The sequence below is a fragment of the Tamandua tetradactyla genome, chromosome 2, assembly GCF_023851605.1.
Source record: "Tamandua tetradactyla isolate mTamTet1 chromosome 2, mTamTet1.pri, whole genome shotgun sequence".
In the NCBI taxonomy this organism is placed as follows: Eukaryota; Metazoa; Chordata; class Mammalia; order Pilosa; family Myrmecophagidae; genus Tamandua; species Tamandua tetradactyla.
In genome coordinates this window covers 158007673-158027810 of record NC_135328.1, presented here as the reverse complement: position 1 = coordinate 158027810, position 20138 = coordinate 158007673, and the positions used below count along the sequence as shown (strand labels likewise).

General features: G+C 36.9%; 1 protein-coding gene across 4 annotated transcripts in view; it reads left to right on the top strand.

Moving 5' to 3' along the window:
• PATJ (PATJ crumbs cell polarity complex component) overlaps positions 1-20138 on the top strand; it is a 473288-nt gene that overhangs the window by 421972 nt on the left and 31178 nt on the right. For 3 of the 4 annotated variants that reach the window (XM_077149460.1, XM_077149463.1, XM_077149462.1), the window contains 6 exons: positions 5817-5900; positions 10619-10812; positions 12078-12225; positions 13406-13492; positions 16762-16876; positions 17595-17626. In XM_077149460.1, coding sequence (XP_077005575.1) covers positions 5817-5900; positions 10619-10812; positions 12078-12225; positions 13406-13492; positions 16762-16876; positions 17595-17626 — 660 coding nt within the window. The remainder of the gene's footprint in view (positions 1-5816; positions 5901-10618; positions 10813-12077; positions 12226-13405; positions 13493-16761; positions 16877-17594; positions 17627-20138) is intronic. The other variant, XM_077149461.1, reaches the window with a different exon arrangement.

Sequence of the window (20138 nt, the reverse complement as noted above, 5' to 3'; positions counted from 1 at the left end):
AACATGCCTGTACGCAGAAGCATAATTCCAAAGATTTGTCCTAAAATGCTGAATGTTTAGAAATATAAAATATAAGATCTCATTCTATTAATATAGTTCACCCACAAAAGAGAAATTACTGATATCCTTCAGTCCACAGGAGACCTTTAGTTAATTTTTCTAACACATGGCTTCTTTAAGTGTTATGAGCCTATTGTGACAACAATAAAATTGCCTTTTCTTGAATGACTGGTGTGTTTATGAGTTACTTTATCTACTTGTTGGCAGCTTGAACGGTAAAGAAAATGGTGATTGATGGGCTGAGCATCTGATGACTTTGGCTCTAAGGATACACTCCTGCATGTTGTGAAACTCTTTTCCAGCAATTCAGAGTTTAAATCTCCCTGGAGGAATGTGGGGTTTGGGGGGGAGGGTTCAATGATAATTAAGTTCCTCAGACTTGGCTCCTTTAAATTGCCCTCTGAGCTAAAGTAATTCTCTGGAAATTCAGATGGATTTAACATCCATTTGTGACGGATATTTTGGTTGTATGTCATTAATACTTTACCACCAGAAGCTTTGTTGGGTTAGGGTAAGGTTATGACTTATTAACTCCTCCAACCTCCCCTTTCTGGGTCATTTTGATCCCCTTTTCTATTTCTAACCAATTTCTTGATAATCGCTTAGCAAATGTTTATTGAGTGCTTACTCTGGGCTGGGCACCAGAATACAGAGATGAGTTGGAAGCAGCCTCTGTCTAGAAGGGTTCCATTGAGGAGGGGAATGGTACAAACGTAGATTCATGAACAAGCTATTGTGATACTTTGATAAGTTCGGTGGCTTTAAAATACAGTGGTAACCCAAAGTAAGGATTGCGCAACTTCACAAAGAGAAAGAGTCAGAGCAGATTTCATAGAGGAGGTGGCACTTGGCTGGCTCAAGTAGAATTTTATAAAAACAAACGAGGTGGGGGGCCAGGCAACGGTGGCTCAGTGGCGGAGTTCTAGCCTGCCATGCTGGAGACCTGGGTTTGATTCCCGGTGCCTGCCCATGTGAAAAAAAAAAAGAAAGTGAAGTGGAGATGAGCATTTAAAGCAGATGAAACAGGACGTGACCTTCAGGTACTGTGTGTGTAGAATACCTCTGTGAAAATACAGAAGAAACCGCACTGTTTATTTTTCATGAGGGAAATTGGGTGACTGAGGGACAGGTGCCTGAGAGCAACTTATTTTTCAGTGTATACCCTATTACGTTTAGTACCATGTACATCTATTATTTGTATTTTAAAACAAGTAAATTCTTACTCTTCTAGGAACTGAAACATTACAATAGTGACCCTGTAAATAATAAGATGAATTTGTTAATTTTTCTTCTTGGGAGTCTTTTTTTTTTTTAATGTTGTCTTGAATTGTAGAATGAAGTAGTTCTTCTCAGTTAAAGATGTTTCTGACGTGGCCTGGTGAGGGAAAGGTTTTTAAGTAGAGGATCTTTCCCACTCTTCTCTGAAATTCTGTCTGATCCAGCTGATTAGAGCAAACCCAATATTTGAGGGATGTTTATACGCACTGATCAAATTCCTCTCTGGCTCTGGAGTTGGCAGCCCAAATGAGTAACATCCACAGGGTAATTGTTGCTCTTATCTCAGGCAGTAAATAAACAAGTCATCTTACTTAAATATCTGTTGTCCCAGGTAAATCATACAGCTATTAGGAGGAAATTACCTTTTGATTATGTATCAATCTTAGCCATCTATAAATTATTCTCAGTGCAATGCCAGAAGAAAATCTGTTTCCCTGGAATGAACCACTTTATATTTTGAACATAAATCTGTCATGTGTTAATTTTGTTAATATCCACTCCTATAGAAAAAAATTCAGTGAATAATATAGGTACCGAGAAACAGATCTGATCTGAAAAAATGAAAGAAAGGAGAGAGAGAGAGACAAAAATAACAAATGGAATTAAAAGAGAGAATCTGCGTTAGAATGGGAGAGGGCCTATCCAACATGCTTTGTGTGATGTAAACCCCTAATCATGTACCAGCACCAGCAAGGAAAATTCGTAGATTGTCACCTCACCTCATTAAGGCAAGGCTTAGATTTCCACTTCCACAAGTCTTCATTTTGTTTACCCTCATGCCCTCAAGGGTTGGGTTGTGGAGCTGGGGAGACAGTATTTCAACAGAATTGATGCCATATGGGAAATCCCAAGTTAGCTTTTGTACAAGTGTAAAATGAAATATTCGAAACAGATGAGAAGCTCGCTAAAGTGGTGAGAGCACAGGCTTTGGTGCTGAACAGTCCTGCATTGGAATTCCATCTCCCCTGCTTAGAAGCTACAAACACCAAGTCAAGTCTGAACTTTTTTGATCTTCAGTTTTCTCAGCTGTAGATGGGACAAATAACACTGACCTTTCTTAGTTGTTATGAGGATCAAATGGCATAAATGCTAAGTATATAGTGTCTGAAATATGCGTTACATGAGAATGAGCATGTGTTTATTAAAAATATTATTTATTGCTCTCTTACTGTGTGCTGACACGATAATAAAGCCTCATATGTAGATGATATTATTAAAACTATATAGGGTGCACGGGTGGTCCAGTGTTAAAATGCTCGCCTTTCATGTGGGAGACCTGGGTTTGATTCCCAGTCCATGCACCACCACCCCCAAAAAAAAATTGTGTAAAAATGAAGAAACTGAGACCTGGAGAGGTTAGGAGTCATCTCAAAGTCCATAGCCAGCAAAAGAGCAGGATCAGAATTTGGACTGAGGAAATCTGATTGCAGTGACCAAGCTTATAATCATTTGCCGCTATGTCCTTTCCTCAGAGGAAGAAAGCAACCCACCCCTAGGAAGCAATTGATAGAATGCTTCTGAAATAGATGAGTTTTAGAAGTCCTTAGCATTGATTGCTAGACAGGAATCACTTAGGTATTCTTGAGTGGACGAACGTTATTTAAACATGCAGAGATAAGAAGGGAGGGCTGTGCCAACGGGCAGCTTTGCTTGAATAGCCAAGAGCCCTAATATAGAGGAGGCTATCCAAACAGAAGATAAGAATCATGTGAATAATTATATTTTTATTGAAAATAATAAATGTCAGTCTTTCATTAACAACCCATTATATCATCTAATCACATTTTTTTCTACTTTACTTTTTTACTGTTCTCTCCTACCCTATAAACAATACAAGTTGTTAAAAATAAGTCAAATCTATTTCTCTTTTCAATTCTCCGGCCCACATTTCTAATTTAGTTGTTGGTCCCTACTCCCTCACATCTATTGCCCCAATTAATACAACTGCCCAGAACCAAAGCTTCACAGAACATTTTTAGCTCCCAAGGGCACATGGTAAGAAATGTGGCCTTTTCTTTTGACAGGTCATAATGTAACATGCTTTCTTGTACTTTGGCTGATAACTTTTAAGGAAGTTACAACAGTAGTTAAGCAAAAGGAAAGAAATAAATGGGGAGTTTTTCATAAAACAACTCATGAACCAAAAATGGACCATTGGTAGTGAACTCGGAATTTATTTGAGACCATTAATGATCCTTTATTTATAGTAGTTCATTGAGTACCCAGAAAGTATCTCAGAGGGTTGGATTCAGGCCACTTTTATGGGGTAAAAACTCCATAGGGCCTTCTCTTTCTTTCAAGAATGAATTGACAGAAATTTCCCCTTTGGCTTTTGTAAAGGAATTCATACTAAAAATTAAACCCTGTAAAAACTGTGTGGTATGAGTTCAGCCTGTGATTCTCCCAGTCCAGTGAAAATGGGGTATTTGAGCACTAAATTTTGAAACCCAACCTCACAGGGTGTACCAGGAGCTGCATTAATTTCTCCCTGTACTACTTTAATCCAAATGGCCTTCAGTAGAATCTTGGTAATGCTGTGGGGATCACTTCAAGCTACTGACCCAGCAAGTTTCCTCAAAATCATTCCCCTGAAACAGCTCAGAGAAACAAACTCTTGGCAGCAGAAATGCTCTCAGGATCTGGAAATTTCATTAAGTCAGAGTTAAAACAAAGAATGGTCTAAAATCTATTGCTAGTACAGAATCTGAAATATAAATTTGTCTGAATCAGGGAACCCATCTTGGCTCTTGAGGCTGCCCCTCTAATTGCTATAATAAAGAACATTTTCCAAACTGTGTAGTGATAAAATATAAAGGTATTTGCATTCTAGATGAATTATCTCGTTACAGACCTCTTTCCTGTTGCTTCTGTCCTCCGGAATTCTCATAGGAACTCTTTATTTTTATTCTAAGGATTATTTTTCTTATCTTGTTTGTTACTTTTTTGCAGGAAATACTTCTATTCTTCATTTGTTTCAAGGCAACTTAATTCTAACTCTGAAGCTCCATACTTCTGGAATAAGAGGAAATTCACATCCATTTATTCTGGTGGCTCATATAACTCCCAAGGTTCTGGTTTCCTAAAGCACACAGACATTGAAAAGTCCTCATGGTCATTGCCATCAGTCTGCCCTGTTAACCGTCAAGGCCATCCTTGCCCAAGCCTACATGATCTCTTCTGCAGCCTTGGCTGTTGCCTTGCCTGCAGGGTCTTGAAGTATGGGTGTGAGTGTGTGAATGTGTGTGTGTTTTGCCAGCAGGGGATGGGCATGTAGGACTCAAATTTTCACTTCTCCTGAGACCCACAAATCTGCGTTTGAAATCTCTACTCAAAAGCTCTTTCTGTCTCCCAGCAGCCTTCCAGAATACCTATCATAATTAACTCAGCATCATCTTTGCAGCACCCTTCAGTTTTATTAAACCACTGCAACCACAACAACAAAATCAGAAAGAACCACTGACTTCTGGTTCCACTCCACAGAAATACCTGAGATGAGGAATTTCAAAGCTTGACTATGTGCTCAACACAGGGGAAGAGGGAGATATTGGGTGAACAAATCTAATTTAATGTTTTTTAAATGTTCTCACCAGAAAATGTTTACGTATTTGGATGTAGGAATGTGAAGTTCTAGAGGAATCTATGAGTTGTCTTTGGGGAGAGAGACTGAGAGTCTGGAATGGGAGACAATCTTTCTTTGTGGTATACTACACCTTGTGGTACTGCTTGAAACTTTTGTATAAGTACATGTTATTTTTAAGAAGATAAAAATGTTTATTATTAATCTGAAGAGATGCAAATTCTTAGTTTTTTTATTTTTTTATTTAGTAGCTGTGAAGTACTTGCCTCAATGAAAGCTTACCTACTTAGATATTGTTATCCTGATTTTATGATTCAGAATGCTGAGTTCAGAGGATTTAATTTGCCTAAGATTACAGAATGGCAGACACAGGATTTGAACCCACAGTGGTCTTATACTTAGGTCTGTGAATGCTTTTTCCTCTATGCCATATTCTGTCCCCTAGGGCCAGTTCATTCCAATAAAATTCTTTTCTTTTATTCCTGAAGCAGTGAGGCCTGACTAACCCTCTTCATCAGGCCACACATCTATGCCAAATCCTTGACTACTAATAAATACATGAAACCATGTTTCAAAACACACCATAAAAGGTAAATAAAAATGACACATAGTTCACCTCAAGTTCATTCACAGCAGCAGCGTACGGAGTTAGCAGTAAAAAACATGGAGAAAGTTTAATATGAGATATTAGGCAAAACCAGTTCTGAAGGAATGAAATAATAAACTTAGGAAAAATTAATTATAGCTCTGAATATATCCTGTGTGTCTTGTTTATTTCTATGTCAGATGAATATAACATTATTAATAAATAGCAAATAACTGGCTGCTGCCTATGATTTGGTTATTTGCTTAAAGAAGCATTTGTGGTTGTTAAAAATTAATAAGAATTTTTTTTTAATAGGATGCTATAGTTATACATGAAGTCTATGAAGAAGGAGCAGCAGCCAGAGATGGAAGACTTTGGGCTGGTGACCAGATATTAGAGGTATAAGATTTTGAATTTTATTTTATTCTAGTAAATATGGTTCCTTTGCTAACCTTGATCCACAAAGTCAATTTTTCTATTCACATTCTTCTATTCAGTTCTATCCTCACTTATTTCTCTCCCATTTATCAAAACACTTACCATGGGCTTTTTTTTTCTTAAAATACATTGAACAACTCCCTGCCTTAGAATCATGATAGATTATAAGTCTAAATCTATGAATAGTTTTTGTAATTAAAGGGAAAATTACAAATTCTGGTTTTATAATATAAGTTTCAAGTGAAACTGTATATAATATTACAATTTGATTATTTTTGCCTCTCTATTATATCTTACTTAATTCCTTCCTAAAAACCTATACATAGACACACACACACAAAATGCCTGGTATTCTAAAGACTTTACTGCAATTTTAGGAATTATTTTCTTAGTTCTAATAAATCTTTATGTCAAATGAAGGTCCTTGCCCTGCTCTCTCTGTTTTCAAGCTGATATAAATGTAAAATCATCTGCCTTTAGGCAGTATAAGGTACTTATTAAAAATTGAAATGCTTTACTTGATTCTTTCAAACGGACTCTCAGCAAAGGCATTAAAGCTTTTTAAAAAGTGCCAAGGCATGCAGTATCTGAACTCAGGAACAGATGAATGGAAAGCCAAGATCAGGCATTCTGGTAGGTGAAACTAAAGAGCTTTTTCTATGGTGTGAAACCTTTAGGCAACATTTATTTCTTTCATTGGATGAATTTAATTGAATAGTTCACATTTTATGGTGGGCATTTTGCTATTCAACTTTAATATAGCACATTAAGAATGATATCATAGGATTTTATTTTTCCCTTTGGTAGTTCATTTCTGCCTCCCAAGATGAAACTAGAGATATAATTAAGGGCAGAAAATACAAGCAAGAAGGGGTTAAAGGAGAGGCCAGGCTGATTGTAAATTAAATTCAGGGCAAGTTATAGGGTTTTCCTGCAGGTCTTACTATGCTTAATCATTGGATTAGGACAAAGTCCCAGTACATTCATTAAAGTACAAGTGTATGAGGTTAAGAAAATAAGTGAGGCCTCTTTGGGAAATGGCTTGACTGCTTAGCCATTTTTTACTGATTAGGAGTTTGTTTGTTTTTTCTCTCTAGATTTTCTAACTAGTGTTATCATAATTGGCTTTCCAAGATGAAATAGCTTAAATATTCAAAGGTATAGAGATGTAAGTATGATTTGATATTTATATGAATTGAAACTTACATGAATTTTAAGTCCATAGATTTTTCTATAATAGTAATATAAACATAAATCTACTATGTTTATTATCTTGATTGTGATGTTGATTTCACAGGTTAAACTCACATGTCAAAACATCACATTTTGGGCGGGCCACGATGGCTCAGCAGGCGTGAATGGTCACCTGCCATGCCAAAGGACCCGGGTTCAATTCCCAGTGCCTGCCCATGTTAAAAAAAATTTTTTTAAAAATCAAATTTTTACTTTAAGTATATACAGTTTATTTTCTTCAGTAATAAACTTCAATCATACTTCAGTAAAGGTTTTTCTAGCCAAAGAAATTAGTATTGGATAGACCCTAAATTGTTAGCTACTCTCTACAGGATTTGCAAGTAAACAGTACAGATTAGCATGAAGAAAGCAAATTTGTTTTAGGTGGAAGGAGACTTTGAAAGGTTACATAAAGCATTTCCTGGTATCTTGCAGAATGATTTTACCCAATCTGGATGGATGATCTCAACTGCTTATTAGAGATGGATGTGACAGGCTTCTTTCTCACCTCAGACTGGGTCTAGTCCGTGAGAGCTCACGGTGTGTTTAAGTAAGAAATATTGCTCAAGGTTTGGTCAAGTGACACATTTGCCTTCTCGGTAGCTTTAGACCCCACATTTGGACCTGTTCGAGTTGTAGCCCACAGGTGCAGATAAATAATCACCCTATGGCCAGAAAGTTGTCTTTAGAAGGAGGCAGTCCAGCTTGGTGCAACATTTTGAGACCAGAAACAAAGCAACCCTATGTCAGTAGTTTTGCAAATAATGGCCTTACCACTTGTAAGAGTCCTCTGCATTCTACAAGCTGAGTTTCCATCATATTAAATACCATCCTCATGTTAATATTAGGACAAGCCAGAGTTTGCTTCCAAAAATATAATCAAATAATTTTTTAGCATGATTCTGTGATTGCCATGGATTGTGTTCTTTTTCATTCTCCTTTTAGGGTTGGTCTCTCTTGTTTCCCTTTCCTTACTCCTATGAGCTACCTCTACATTGTTACAAGCAGGAGCAGAAAGATTTAATACAGTTAATCCTTGGTTTTCCCTAGGAACTGTTGCCCTAGCTTGACTATCCTTTTCTTCTAAAGCAGTGGTTCACCCACTTCCCCAGGCCTTTTACCCGAGGAATGTGAAATGCTCCCATTGACAACTAGGGCTTCACATGACCCTTCTCGAATGGGAGCTCTGCTGGGACTTCCCTGCCTCTGTGTAATCAGTGTTCTAAATATCGCACAGAGGTGCTCCTGTAAGGCACATAATGAAGTTCAGGTATCACTCTACAGTATTCTAGCCACAGTGTGATATTTCTCGCATGATTATTAGCACATTAAGTGGTGTCTCTGATAAGCAGAAGAGCAAATGGAAACTGTAAACTTGGAACAGATCGCATTGATTTGAGCAGACATCTTGATGCCAGAATTCAATAGAAAATGCTTTTTTTAATGTTAGAGTTTATTGACAATGGTTTTCATTTTTAAAAGTTTAATTGTTAGGGCCTTAAAAAAAAAGAGGCTTAGTAAGTTTACCTTCAATCCATGGACGTAACTTTTTTTAATTGAGTAGCAAGTCTTGTGTGCCATCTATTGGAATGCAGGAAAATAATCAGCTCAGACCACATTTTCTAGAGGCATTGTTTCACCCCTTTGTTCTGTGGGTCAACCCTGCAAACAGTCAGAATGTGTTCATTGGCCTAAAGTGACAGCACATGCTCGTGCCCAGAAAAACAGCCCTGATCACAGTTGCTTCAGTTCCTTGTGAAATACCAACTTCTACCTTGTATAAGGCCGGTGTGCAAGGCCCTGTGCCAAATACTTTACAAGGATTATTTCATTTAATCCTCACCACACTAAATATTATTATTATTATTACTACTATCATCTTCTCCAATTCATAGATGAAGCTTAGCTTAAGTAATTTACCCAAGGTTTCAAATAGCCAGTAAGTTGGAATCAGCAGTAGAACTGAAGTCCATCTATTTCCAAAACCCATGTTCTTAACTTCTTTTATTCTGGGTATAGTTAATCTAAGTGAGTTACACAAGCCTGCCAAGATATATACCAAAAAAGATAATGTAGCCTGAAAAGTACATGTTTAAACATTTCATTGGCTCATAGAATGTTTTAAATATCTCAAATGTCACCTTCTTCAAGATTTCGTTCCTCTTCCTTCTTAATAACCATCTTTATGCCACAGCTCCTTAGTCTTTATTTAGAATGTTAGAATTGGAAAAGGCCTTAGGCCAGCCCGTCATTGCAGAGATGAAGGAGAGGGGGGAGAAAAGATGGTCTTGATCTGCCCCTGATGCACTCGGGTGGACGGAATCCGTTTCATCTCCTCCCTGGCCTCATCCCATCCTTCTCTTTGGCGCTTTTCCCAGCTGTAACTTTAAGGACGTCACTGCGCCATGACTTCTTTCTTTGAGTCTTAGGATGCTCTGCTCTTCGATTTCTTCCTTAAATCTAATTCACTAACTGACAACATAATGTGATTGGGGGGCCGAACAGCACATTCTGTGGCCAAGGCAGCATAGTTTAAGAACTAAGGACAGAACTGCATTGTCTGGATTCAAATCTTGGCTCCACCACAAAGTAGCTTTTTAACCTCAGCCAAGTCACTTCTCTGTATCTCTGCTTCCTCATCTGTAAAATAGTAATAATAACATCTATTTCAGAGAGTTGGTTTAGGATTAAATGAGTAAATATTCATAAAGGGCTAGCACACAAGCACCTCTTAAGTGTTTGTTAAGTAAAAAAAAAAAAGTACATTACCTATGATCTCCATTTAACAGGTAAGGAAGCAGAAGCTCTGAGATGTTACATAGCATAGCTTACCCAAAGTCACATGGCTTGCAAGATACAGAGTCCTTAGCTTTATGAGTACTGTTTCCTGTAAGTATGTTTTCTAAATGTAAGACAGTATGCCATCTAACATGTGGTCCTTTCTGTGCTTGCTTGGATCCAGATTCAAATGAGAGAACTTTAGGGGGTCTTTGACACTGTTGGAAATACCAGTCCCTCACTTCCTCTGGGCCTGTACTGAGGTAGTTGTAATATTAGAAATGAAGAGTGAGGATGCCAAATCCAATAAGCAAGCTGAATCTAAAAGTCTAAATCTGCTGAACAAACATCAATATTTATTTCTCTTTTGATCCCAATTTAAAAAGCCAGTTAGTCCCTGCTTCCTCTCACATGTTGATCCCATAGTAAAATTCAAAGCTATGTAAAAGCACGTTGTAATTTGTACTAACCCACCTTATACTTATTTGGGTGGGGAGGAGGAGAGTATAACGGTCACCTTCTTTATATTTGAAGCAGAGAATGCTGCTACTAGTGATCACTGCCTGTGTGCTTTGGGGATAGCTGGAAATTTCTGGAGGTTTTACAACAGTTGGATCAAGGACTAGATAGAACAAGGGCTGCTAATTAATGGATGCCCATTGTTCTAGGTAAATGGGATTGATCTGAGGAGCGCCAGCCACGAAGAGGCCATCACAGCCCTGAGGCAGACCCCCCAGAAGGTGCGGCTGGTGGTGTATAGAGATGAGGCACACTACAGGGATGAGGAGAACTTGGAGATGTTTCCTGTGGATCTGCAAAAGAAAGCTGGCCGAGGCCTGGGGCTCAGCATCGTTGGGAAACGGTAAAAAGAAAAAAAAAAGACTGCAAATTAGGACTTGCTTTTTTCCTTTGGAGTTTTAGGGACAAAATTGCCTGTAAACATTGAAAGAGAAAACCTAATGCAAACTAATGATATGACTTTTTAAATTAAAATATTTATGAATGTCTGAAGAACAAGGTTTGAAGGTCATATTTTGGAACAAGGTCTTATCAAAAAAAAAAAAAAAATTCGCATCCAGGTAGAACTCCAAGCCCAGTCCACCCAGAGTGTGCAGACTTTTATTCCCTTATAGAATGGAAATAAGAGTCAGAAAGGATCTTCTAACTTGGAATCACCTAGATCTGAGGCCTATGGGGGATTAATTAAAGTAGCCATACCTAAGAAACAGCTAATATCAAGATAAGAGGGATTTTTATACAATGCTGGCTTAGAAAATTGCTTTAGCATGAAGCACCATATCCATTTCATATTATGTTAGAAGTAGTTGAGTAGACATAGTTGAGAGACAAGCATAAATTCCTCATGACAGTAGTTTTCTATTAAGAAAACTATCCAAAGAAGCAATAGCTTGCCCCATAAATGTAGGTAAATCCTAGTGGTTAGGCTGTTCTTTTGAAGTATATGTTACTTACCCATGTGATAGTTACAATAATTGTCCCAGAATATTATTATAGGTTATTTTCTCACAGTGAATTGGAAAGGTTAGTATCCTGAAACTGTAATTCTAACTTCCATGGCTTACCAATGTTTAGGTACCTTATATTCATTGATTCCAACAGGGCTGCAGTATTTCCAGGTGACACCCCAATGTGGCCCTAAATTGTATTGACCATCTTCTCAGGAAGAATTCAGATTTGTTTAATAAATATTATCTCATGTGTCCTCACCAACCTCTGATGTCTAGCCTAGTGCTTTTTTCTAGCAATCCAAGTTGTTATTAAAATAAAAATATTAGCTACCATTTTTGAGCACTGATTTTGTGCCAAGAACTATGTGTCATTATCTCATTTTTTACTTCAGCTTCATAAACCCATCACTCTGAAAATACATTACAAAACAAATAGGCTGAGAACTTAATCAACCCTCATCTGGGTGCAGAGCAACTAATGGAACAGATCTTGAAATCTGTTTTCTTATTGTGGCATATGCAAATGCTTGGAGAGATTCCATGTAGGGTAATGGTTTTGTGCCTTATTGTCTGAATCTGTATAGGATGTTAGTAGCCTCAGATTTAACGAAGAAATATTAGGTTGTGCCAATACTGCATTGCTTTATGGTGTTAACAGAAATGGAAGTGGAGTGTTTATTTCTGACATCGTGAAAGGTGGAGCAGCAGACCTTGATGGGAGATTGATTCAGGGAGATCAAATCTTATCTGTGAATGGAGAGGACATGAGAAATGCCTCACAGGAGACAGTGGCCACTATCCTCAAGGTGAGTCCTAGGCTGCTTTTCTGTCCAGCTGGCACAGTTGAAATCCAGTGGGAATGGTTCTAATCTAGCATGATTATAAATGGATTGGATTTTATGCCAACTCTAATTTTTACAAGAAGTCCAACCTCTGATTATTTAAAACAAAAAATCAATAATAACTTTAAAAGAAAGCTCTGATTTATCAACTAACAGCACTGAAGATAACCAGGCTTTGGGATTTCTAAACTAGTTTTAGAAATAAACTAGTTTTTCATAATTGTGAGAATTCCAAGTATACGCAATTATCCTCTAAAGTCGGTTGATGGAATGGACTCTCATAGAGTCACAAAATTCATCCTCCTTCCTCTAGGACTATGTCAGGGAGTTTAGTGTCATGAATTCATCAAATCCAGCTTTTATTGCTCAAAGGAACATTAAAGAGAATCTAGATCAATTCCAGCTTTTATTGCTCAAAGGAACATTAAAGAGAATCTAGATCAATTCCTCCTATCCACAAATGAGGTTTGAAAAATGGGATGGCCTGCCCACGATCACATACCTCTCTACTTGAGTGTTTTTCTACCATCCAGAAACTAAAGTTACAGTAATGTTCAAGTTCAAAATTCACTTCCAAGTGTCCCTGCTACATGAATCCTGCTTCCCATGGAAGAAACTCAATAAAAACTCTTAGAAATTTCCATTCAACTATAACCAGGTGCACTTTATTTTGTATCTCACAAATAGCTGTGGAACCTTTTGTGAAGAGAAATGATTTTTATTTTTAAATCCCGATTTGCCAATATAGTCACCTTCAGTGTTACTCAAGAAAGGCTCTGTTTTTGTAAGTTGTTGATATGTTTGACTTTTCTGTCCTCCCTTTCACCACTTTTTCTTACTTTTTTCACTGCTCATGAAGACCTTCACCAGTAGGAAGACAGAAGAGGGGAATTGAAATCTAACCCTTTTGGATCCTTGTTGTCAGCAAGTTTAAGAAATCACAAGATGGACACTGCCCAGTTTTTAAATTTGTGTTATTTCGTTGGATTTTTTTATTATTATTACCAATTTCTTTTTTGCCTATTGCCATCGTCACATCACCCGGTCACAGTTCTTGGATGCAGAGATGAGTGGAGGTTGTGCTGGGATGTTTTAGAACATAATGCTACTGTTTTTCCTTCCTGTTCTTTGCTTGCCTTCCAAGTGTGCTCAGGGGCTTGTGCAGCTAGAGATTGGAAGACTCCAGGCCGGGTCCTGGCCCTCCTCTAGGAAGACATCACAGAACAGCCAGGTTGGTGGTGGCTTCCAGACCGACTCTCTCTCCTGCCTCCATTTGGGAGAAAGTTCTCCATTTCATAAGTGATTGTTTGGAAATAATGTCTGATATATAGCATTTTCATAACATCAAGTTTGTGTATTTTAATGTGTTTGGAATAAAAATGAAAAGTGGGTTGGAAATTCATTAATTCCCAGTTTTTTCTCCCCTTTATTGCCTGCAAATGTTTTTAGAACCACTTTTCTCTCCCACTATTAGTTCTCTATTGCCTATGTATGGATGTACACAGCTGTGTTTATTTAAAAAAAAAAAGAAAGAAAGCAACATCTGGTGGCAATTTGACCCTCATTAGCACAACATTGTTCTATTCTTTCAATTAAATATTGCTATAAAGTTAACTTGTGAATAGCCACTCACACATGCTAAGGGCAATTAATGGTATATTCCTAGGAGAGCAAAGAATGTGGGGTATCGTCTGTGGGAGGGAGGCCTTAGTGGGTGATATTTTGTGGGTTGGCAAACATGGTTATTTGCAAGACTGATGTAAGTGCCACTTTTTTTGATGAAGGATATTTCACTGTTTTTTTTTTTTTTCATTGTAATGGCTGACAGAAATCAAGATAGTAGACTGTATGTTTGGTCCTAATAGGTGCAAAATGTACCTACAGAAACTTGATGTGACCCCCTATTCCCTTCTGTGGCCCTCATTTTGAGGTTAAAAGCCTAACTCTTTGTCCCTTCCTCGGTCAAAGGCATTGTTCAGAAGAAGTTGTTCTGATTTTGTGGTTAGCCCACAGGTGCTTCTGGAATGTTATTGGCTGCCTCCTTTGCCTCTCTAGTGTCAGAAAACAGATGAAATAAACTATCGTAGTTCAGTGAGGATCACCATCTTACTGCAGACCAGCAGGCTCTCTTAGAGAATTCTCAAAGCAGCCAAACCTGATAAACAACATGTTAAATATTTGAACTGTTTTTTCTTCTCATTTCTGGCTTACCTAATGAGCAGCAGATATTACACATAACCAAGACCTGGTGCTGCAGTAGGGTTCCAAGAGTGAGTGGTTGGTGATGATTTTGACCGTACTCATATCAACAATGAGAACTTGAGGTGCAGAGCAGTTGTCTCAGGCTTCTTCCTTAATGGAGTGATGATTTCATTAAAGGCTTATGGTACGCAGGAGATTATAATACAGAATGTATGATACTGAAGACGTAATTATTCTTCATGGCTGAGTATGCGAGAGCTACACAGAAGAGATATCATTGGGTCTCACCCCAAAAGGAGTTTGATTGATGGAGAAGAGGAAGAAAACATCCCAGACAGAGGAAATAGTATATGCAAAAGCACAAAGGGGTAAAAGGAGTTTGTGTGTTTTAAGAAAAGTTTGGGCTAACCAGTAGAGGTTGTGGTTAGAACTGGATTTATGTTCTTCTTAAAGAGTATATATGAATACCTTAGTGATTGATAAAGCTTCACACTGAGGCTAAGTACAGAGCTAATGCTTAGAAGAAGTTATATCATTAAATGTCAAAGAAGCCAGTATAATATTTATCTGGTTTATGAATGTAAAGTCATATTTTGGAAATCTGGGGCAAAAGTGTCAAATACTTATCCCTAACCTTACACAGAATTTTTATTTCACAGGGTAGAAGTTGAATTCAGTGTAAAAAGAAAAAGTAAATATTCATTATCCTCACCTTTGCCCTTAAAATTATGGTTGAGAGAAGAGAATTTGCACTATTCATTGGCCAATTGAAAAAAGACTTGTAGCTGGCTATGAAAAGTGATTGAGGACAAGCCCCTGACCCAAATGAAGAAAAAAAGGATCCCATTCCCAAACATTTTCAAATCCAGGACTTTTTAAAGTAGTCAGGGCCTCCAGGGGCACAGATTTCCTTCTGGGCAATTATAAAGTAGAAAGATAGGTACCTTCTTTTGAGGACCAACGAGAATTATAACCAGTTGACTTGGCCTCTGTAAAGCAGGTTTATTAAGTGAAAACTTCTACGCCTTGGGGCCAACAAGCCTGTTCTTTTTAAATGGGCTTTCCCATTAACTAGAAAGAAATATGATTACTCTGCAGAAGGGAAGTATGTGTTAGAAAAAACACTTGCAAAATCTTTGCCTCAGGTAACTGAGGGAACATACCCAGGAAAGATCATATTTTTAAAGGCTGTGGCAACACATTTTTCTGAGCGTTTTAGATATTATACTAAACTTCCTCAAACATCTGTTGCCCCACCACCATTGATTTAGTCATATCCTTTCAGGGAAAATTTAAATTAAAAAAAAACTCAGGGGAACATGGGTGGTTCAGTGGTAGAATGCTCACCTTTCATGCAGGAGACCCGGGTTCGATTCCCGGACCGTGCACTCCCCCCAAAAAAGCTCTATGCATTGTGAAGTATACTGATGTCTGCAACTTACTTTGAAATGAATAAAAAAGAAAATGAATTGGGTAGATAAATAAATGGGTATATGATAAAGAAAATATAGCAAAGTATTAATTGTGGAATCTAGGTGTGTATATATAGATGTCAACTGTATAATTCTTTCAACTTTTCTGTATGTTTGAAATTTCTTCATATTTAAGAAATGCTAAAATATTAAACAGCTACATCAAAAATTAAGGAAATGGATCAAATTATAATGTATCAGCTGATAAATGTGATCTTAGACTTAGCCCCAAATTTTACGAAACAGTTAGGCCTAGCCTTGATAATTTGGTAGAAAAAAATTACTCATTGTTGGTTATGTTGTTTTCAGTATTAGGAGTCTTCACCATGTATGCAATTTTCATTCATTTACCACTAGCTGTAAAATGAATGCACAATGTAGACCACTAAGTATTTATTTAAGTGAATAAAAGGACAAATAATGGAGGTTTAGCAGATTGTACTAAATTATTACTTGAGGAAAAAAACTAATATATTCCTAAAACATGTCTTTTTCCTTTGATATTTGCCCTTTCACCTATTTAGGGTTCCAGTTGGTTGAGTTGCCATTAATCAAGGTTTTCCTATACTTATTTTAACAAAATATCTAATGTAATTTCAGTACTAGGGGTGGGGAACATATATAAAGGAGAACACAGTGAAGAAAACGTTAAATGGGGTTAAAGAAGGATGATCAGAGAGAATATGGGGGATTTTTATTTTCTTTTGTGATTCTTCAAGTTATTACATAGTTATGATTATTTCAGGGATTAAAATAATAATAGTAAGTGTGAACATTTTAAGTCCAAGTCTATGTCTCCAATGTGACTGACCACTCTCCTTTTCAGGGGAGTCAGCATAGCACACACAGCAGCCTTCATCCTTCTCTCGCTCCTGTTATCACCAGCCTGCAAAACCTGGTCGGTACAAAAAGAACTTCGGATCCCTCCCCCAAAAACCCAGGTATTATTTGAATATACCCCTGACAAAACCATCCTGTTACCTAATTTTGAAAATATTAGTGTTTTCAAAAGCAACCTTTTCACCTGCAATCAAAATATTTTTAAACCTTTTGACTTGGCCATATAATCCAAATCTTTCACAGTCTCTGAAGAGATAAGCCATAGAGATTCGTTTTTGAAATGTGCACTTAACTTTATACAGATTCACGTGAAAAAGAGAAAAGCAGAAATCCAAAGTGCTCCATAAAGTTAAACCAGTCAAAAAGAGAAAATTAATAAATTACAAGCCACTGCAGGCAGATCAGAAGTGTGTACACCACTGGGGGTGGGACAGGGTGAGTGTTTTTTTAAGTCTTCGGGTAAAAGCTTATCTTTGATAAGGCAGAAAAAATGTGTGTGGAACACAAATGGTTCACCCTCCAAGCTACTGAATCACCATTTTCCACACAGCAGCTGTTGCAATCCATCAGCTTTTGTCAGACCAAATGATTATGGCCACATCTATCTCAGAGAGAACTTCTTTGTAATAGAAGACATACCCCTGGATCAATGCTGCGAGTTTGAATGTTGAGAAAGGGTATAATTCCTGCTTACTTCAGTATTCTCTCTTGACAAGCCTAGAAAATGTTAGTACTTTCGTGGGACAATATTATATCATAAATATATTATCTCTTGATTTTAAAAAGTTAATTGTGTTGCTTTTTTATTTATACACACAGATTCGGGACCAAGGACCGTTGAGATAATCAGGGTAAGTCTGTTATTTTGCTATTTTTTTCCAGTTTGTGTTGGTTTTGCATAAAATATACATTCTCCCCTTAATAAACATTTATTGGATTGTTCGTATATAGTCCTAAGTTCCTAAAGTAAATAAATGGTCTATGTAGTATAAAATAGAAAAATACAGTAAAACCCAAAGATGAACACTATACTTTTTGGTGCATCCCTATCCACTATGTTTTCTGCAAACATAGTGGATGTTTAAATTTTATAAAACAAAAAATGGAATCATATTGGACATACTCTTATAACTTGTCTTTTCCACTTTGCGGTATAAACTTTTAGCCACGCTGATGAATATTTTTTACGGTATATAGCATGGTTTGTATTGGTTGCATAGTATTCCATCATAGAAAGGTGTTATGATTTTATTATTATTATTATTATTATATTATTATTATTGCTATTTGTATTGAGAAATCACACACATACAGTCCATACATGGTATGCAATCAGTGGCTCACAATATCATCACATAGTTATATATTCATCACCATAATCATTTTTAGAACATTTGTATCAGTCCAGAAAAAAGAAATAAAAAGAAAAAAGAAAAAACTCATAATACCATATCCCTTACCCCCACCCCGTCATTGAACACTGGTATTTCAATCTAATCAATTTTTTACCCTTTATCCCCCCCACGTTATTTATCTATTTTTTTTATCCTTATTTTTTTTACTCAACTTTCCACACCCTGGGAAAAAGGAGCATCATACTCAAGGTGTTATAATTTTCTTAACCAGCTTCATCTTATTGAACAAATAACAATTTTCCCAATTTTTCCAATCTTCTCAAAGACAAAACATTTTTATATTTTCCCCTTTGCCCATACTATGGATGATTTCCTCAGGATTAATTCATAAACATGACATGTTGAATCAAAAGTCATGCTTTTGCCTATGCGGGACATGACATCCAGGGGTGAAAATCTCCCTGACAACGTGGAATGAATCCAGATCTGGCACCGTGAGATCAACATTTCCATCCTGACCAAATGGGAAAAGAAGTATAACTAGTAAAGTATCAGTGGCAGAGAGAGTTCAAATAGAGTTGAGAGGCTACTCTGGAGGTTGCTCTTACACAAGCTTCAGTTAGTCCTTGCTACCTGTCATAACCTGCCAGCCCCAACCAGAACCATTCCAGCCAATCCTAAAGAAGTACTTAGGGCAATATGTAAGATTCCACAAGGATTCCATGCACTAGAGTAACTTTCCAGAAACCTACAACCTCCATATGGGTCCCTGGTCCAGATAAGTCCTGAAACCTAGCCCAGCCTCTCCAGAACATCAAATAGTTCCATCTCCCTACCCCATATTAGTAACAGACCCTTCCAATATCAAAAATTCAGAATTTCCATAGCACAAACACCCCTGAAGAGAGGGATGGAAAGATCAAAGGTGATGGTGGAGTTACATGGGATTTAACAAATGAATATGAATGCTGAATCATTAAATTGACATCACTTATAGTCTCCAGTATTTTAGAGCAGCTAGTAGTAAAAATCTAAAATTGTGAAATTGTTACCCATGTCAAACTCTGAAATATGTTCTACAACTAATTGTGGTGCTGTGCTTTGAAATTTATAGCTTTTTTGTATATATGTTATTTTTCACAAAAAAGAAGGAAAAAAAAGTCAATTGTGATGATAAAAAGATATTTAAGCCCTCTAGCCTCCTATATTCTGGAGCAGCTAGGAGGAAAAATATGAGAGGATCATATGGTAGCCCATGACAAACTCTGGAATCTGTCCTGCAACTACTTGTTGAAGAGTGCTTTGAAAACTATTGCTTTTTTATTTTTTTGCTTTGTATATATGTTATACTTACAATAGAAAAAGTTAAAAATCAAAAAATAAATAAATAAAAACTAACAACACTAAAAAATTTAAATTAATGCTTTCATTTGAAAAAAAAAAAGTGTGGCACAACGGTGGCTCAGTGGCAGAATTCTCACTTGCCATGCAGGATACCCAGGTTCAATTCCCAGCCCATGCACTTCCCAAAAACAAAGAAAAAAAAACAAACAAACAAATTCAAAAATGGTACTGCAATAACAGGATACTCACATGGAAAAAGAATGAAATATGACCCCTACCATACAGCATACAAATAAAAAGTTATGCAGGCTTTTATACATATTACCGAATTGCCCTGCTGAGAAAATTTTGTAGTATGCATTTCAGTTTGTAAATTTGTCAAACTCTTATTTTCAAATTCCTGCATGACATCCAGAATATTGGAAAGTAAACTTCTATTTTGATCTCTTTAGCCATAAATAAGGTATTCAAGAAGTAGTAAAAATTATGAAGTTGTAATCATAATTCAGCTGCAATCTCTGGAGTCAGTCATAGCTGCATTAGAATGCAGGTCCATCGTTTATTAGCTGTGTATGACCTTTAGCAATTTATTTAACCTCAATTTTCTTATCTGTAGAATGAAAGTGATAATCCTAAATTCCTCACAAGATAATGTTGTCAGGTG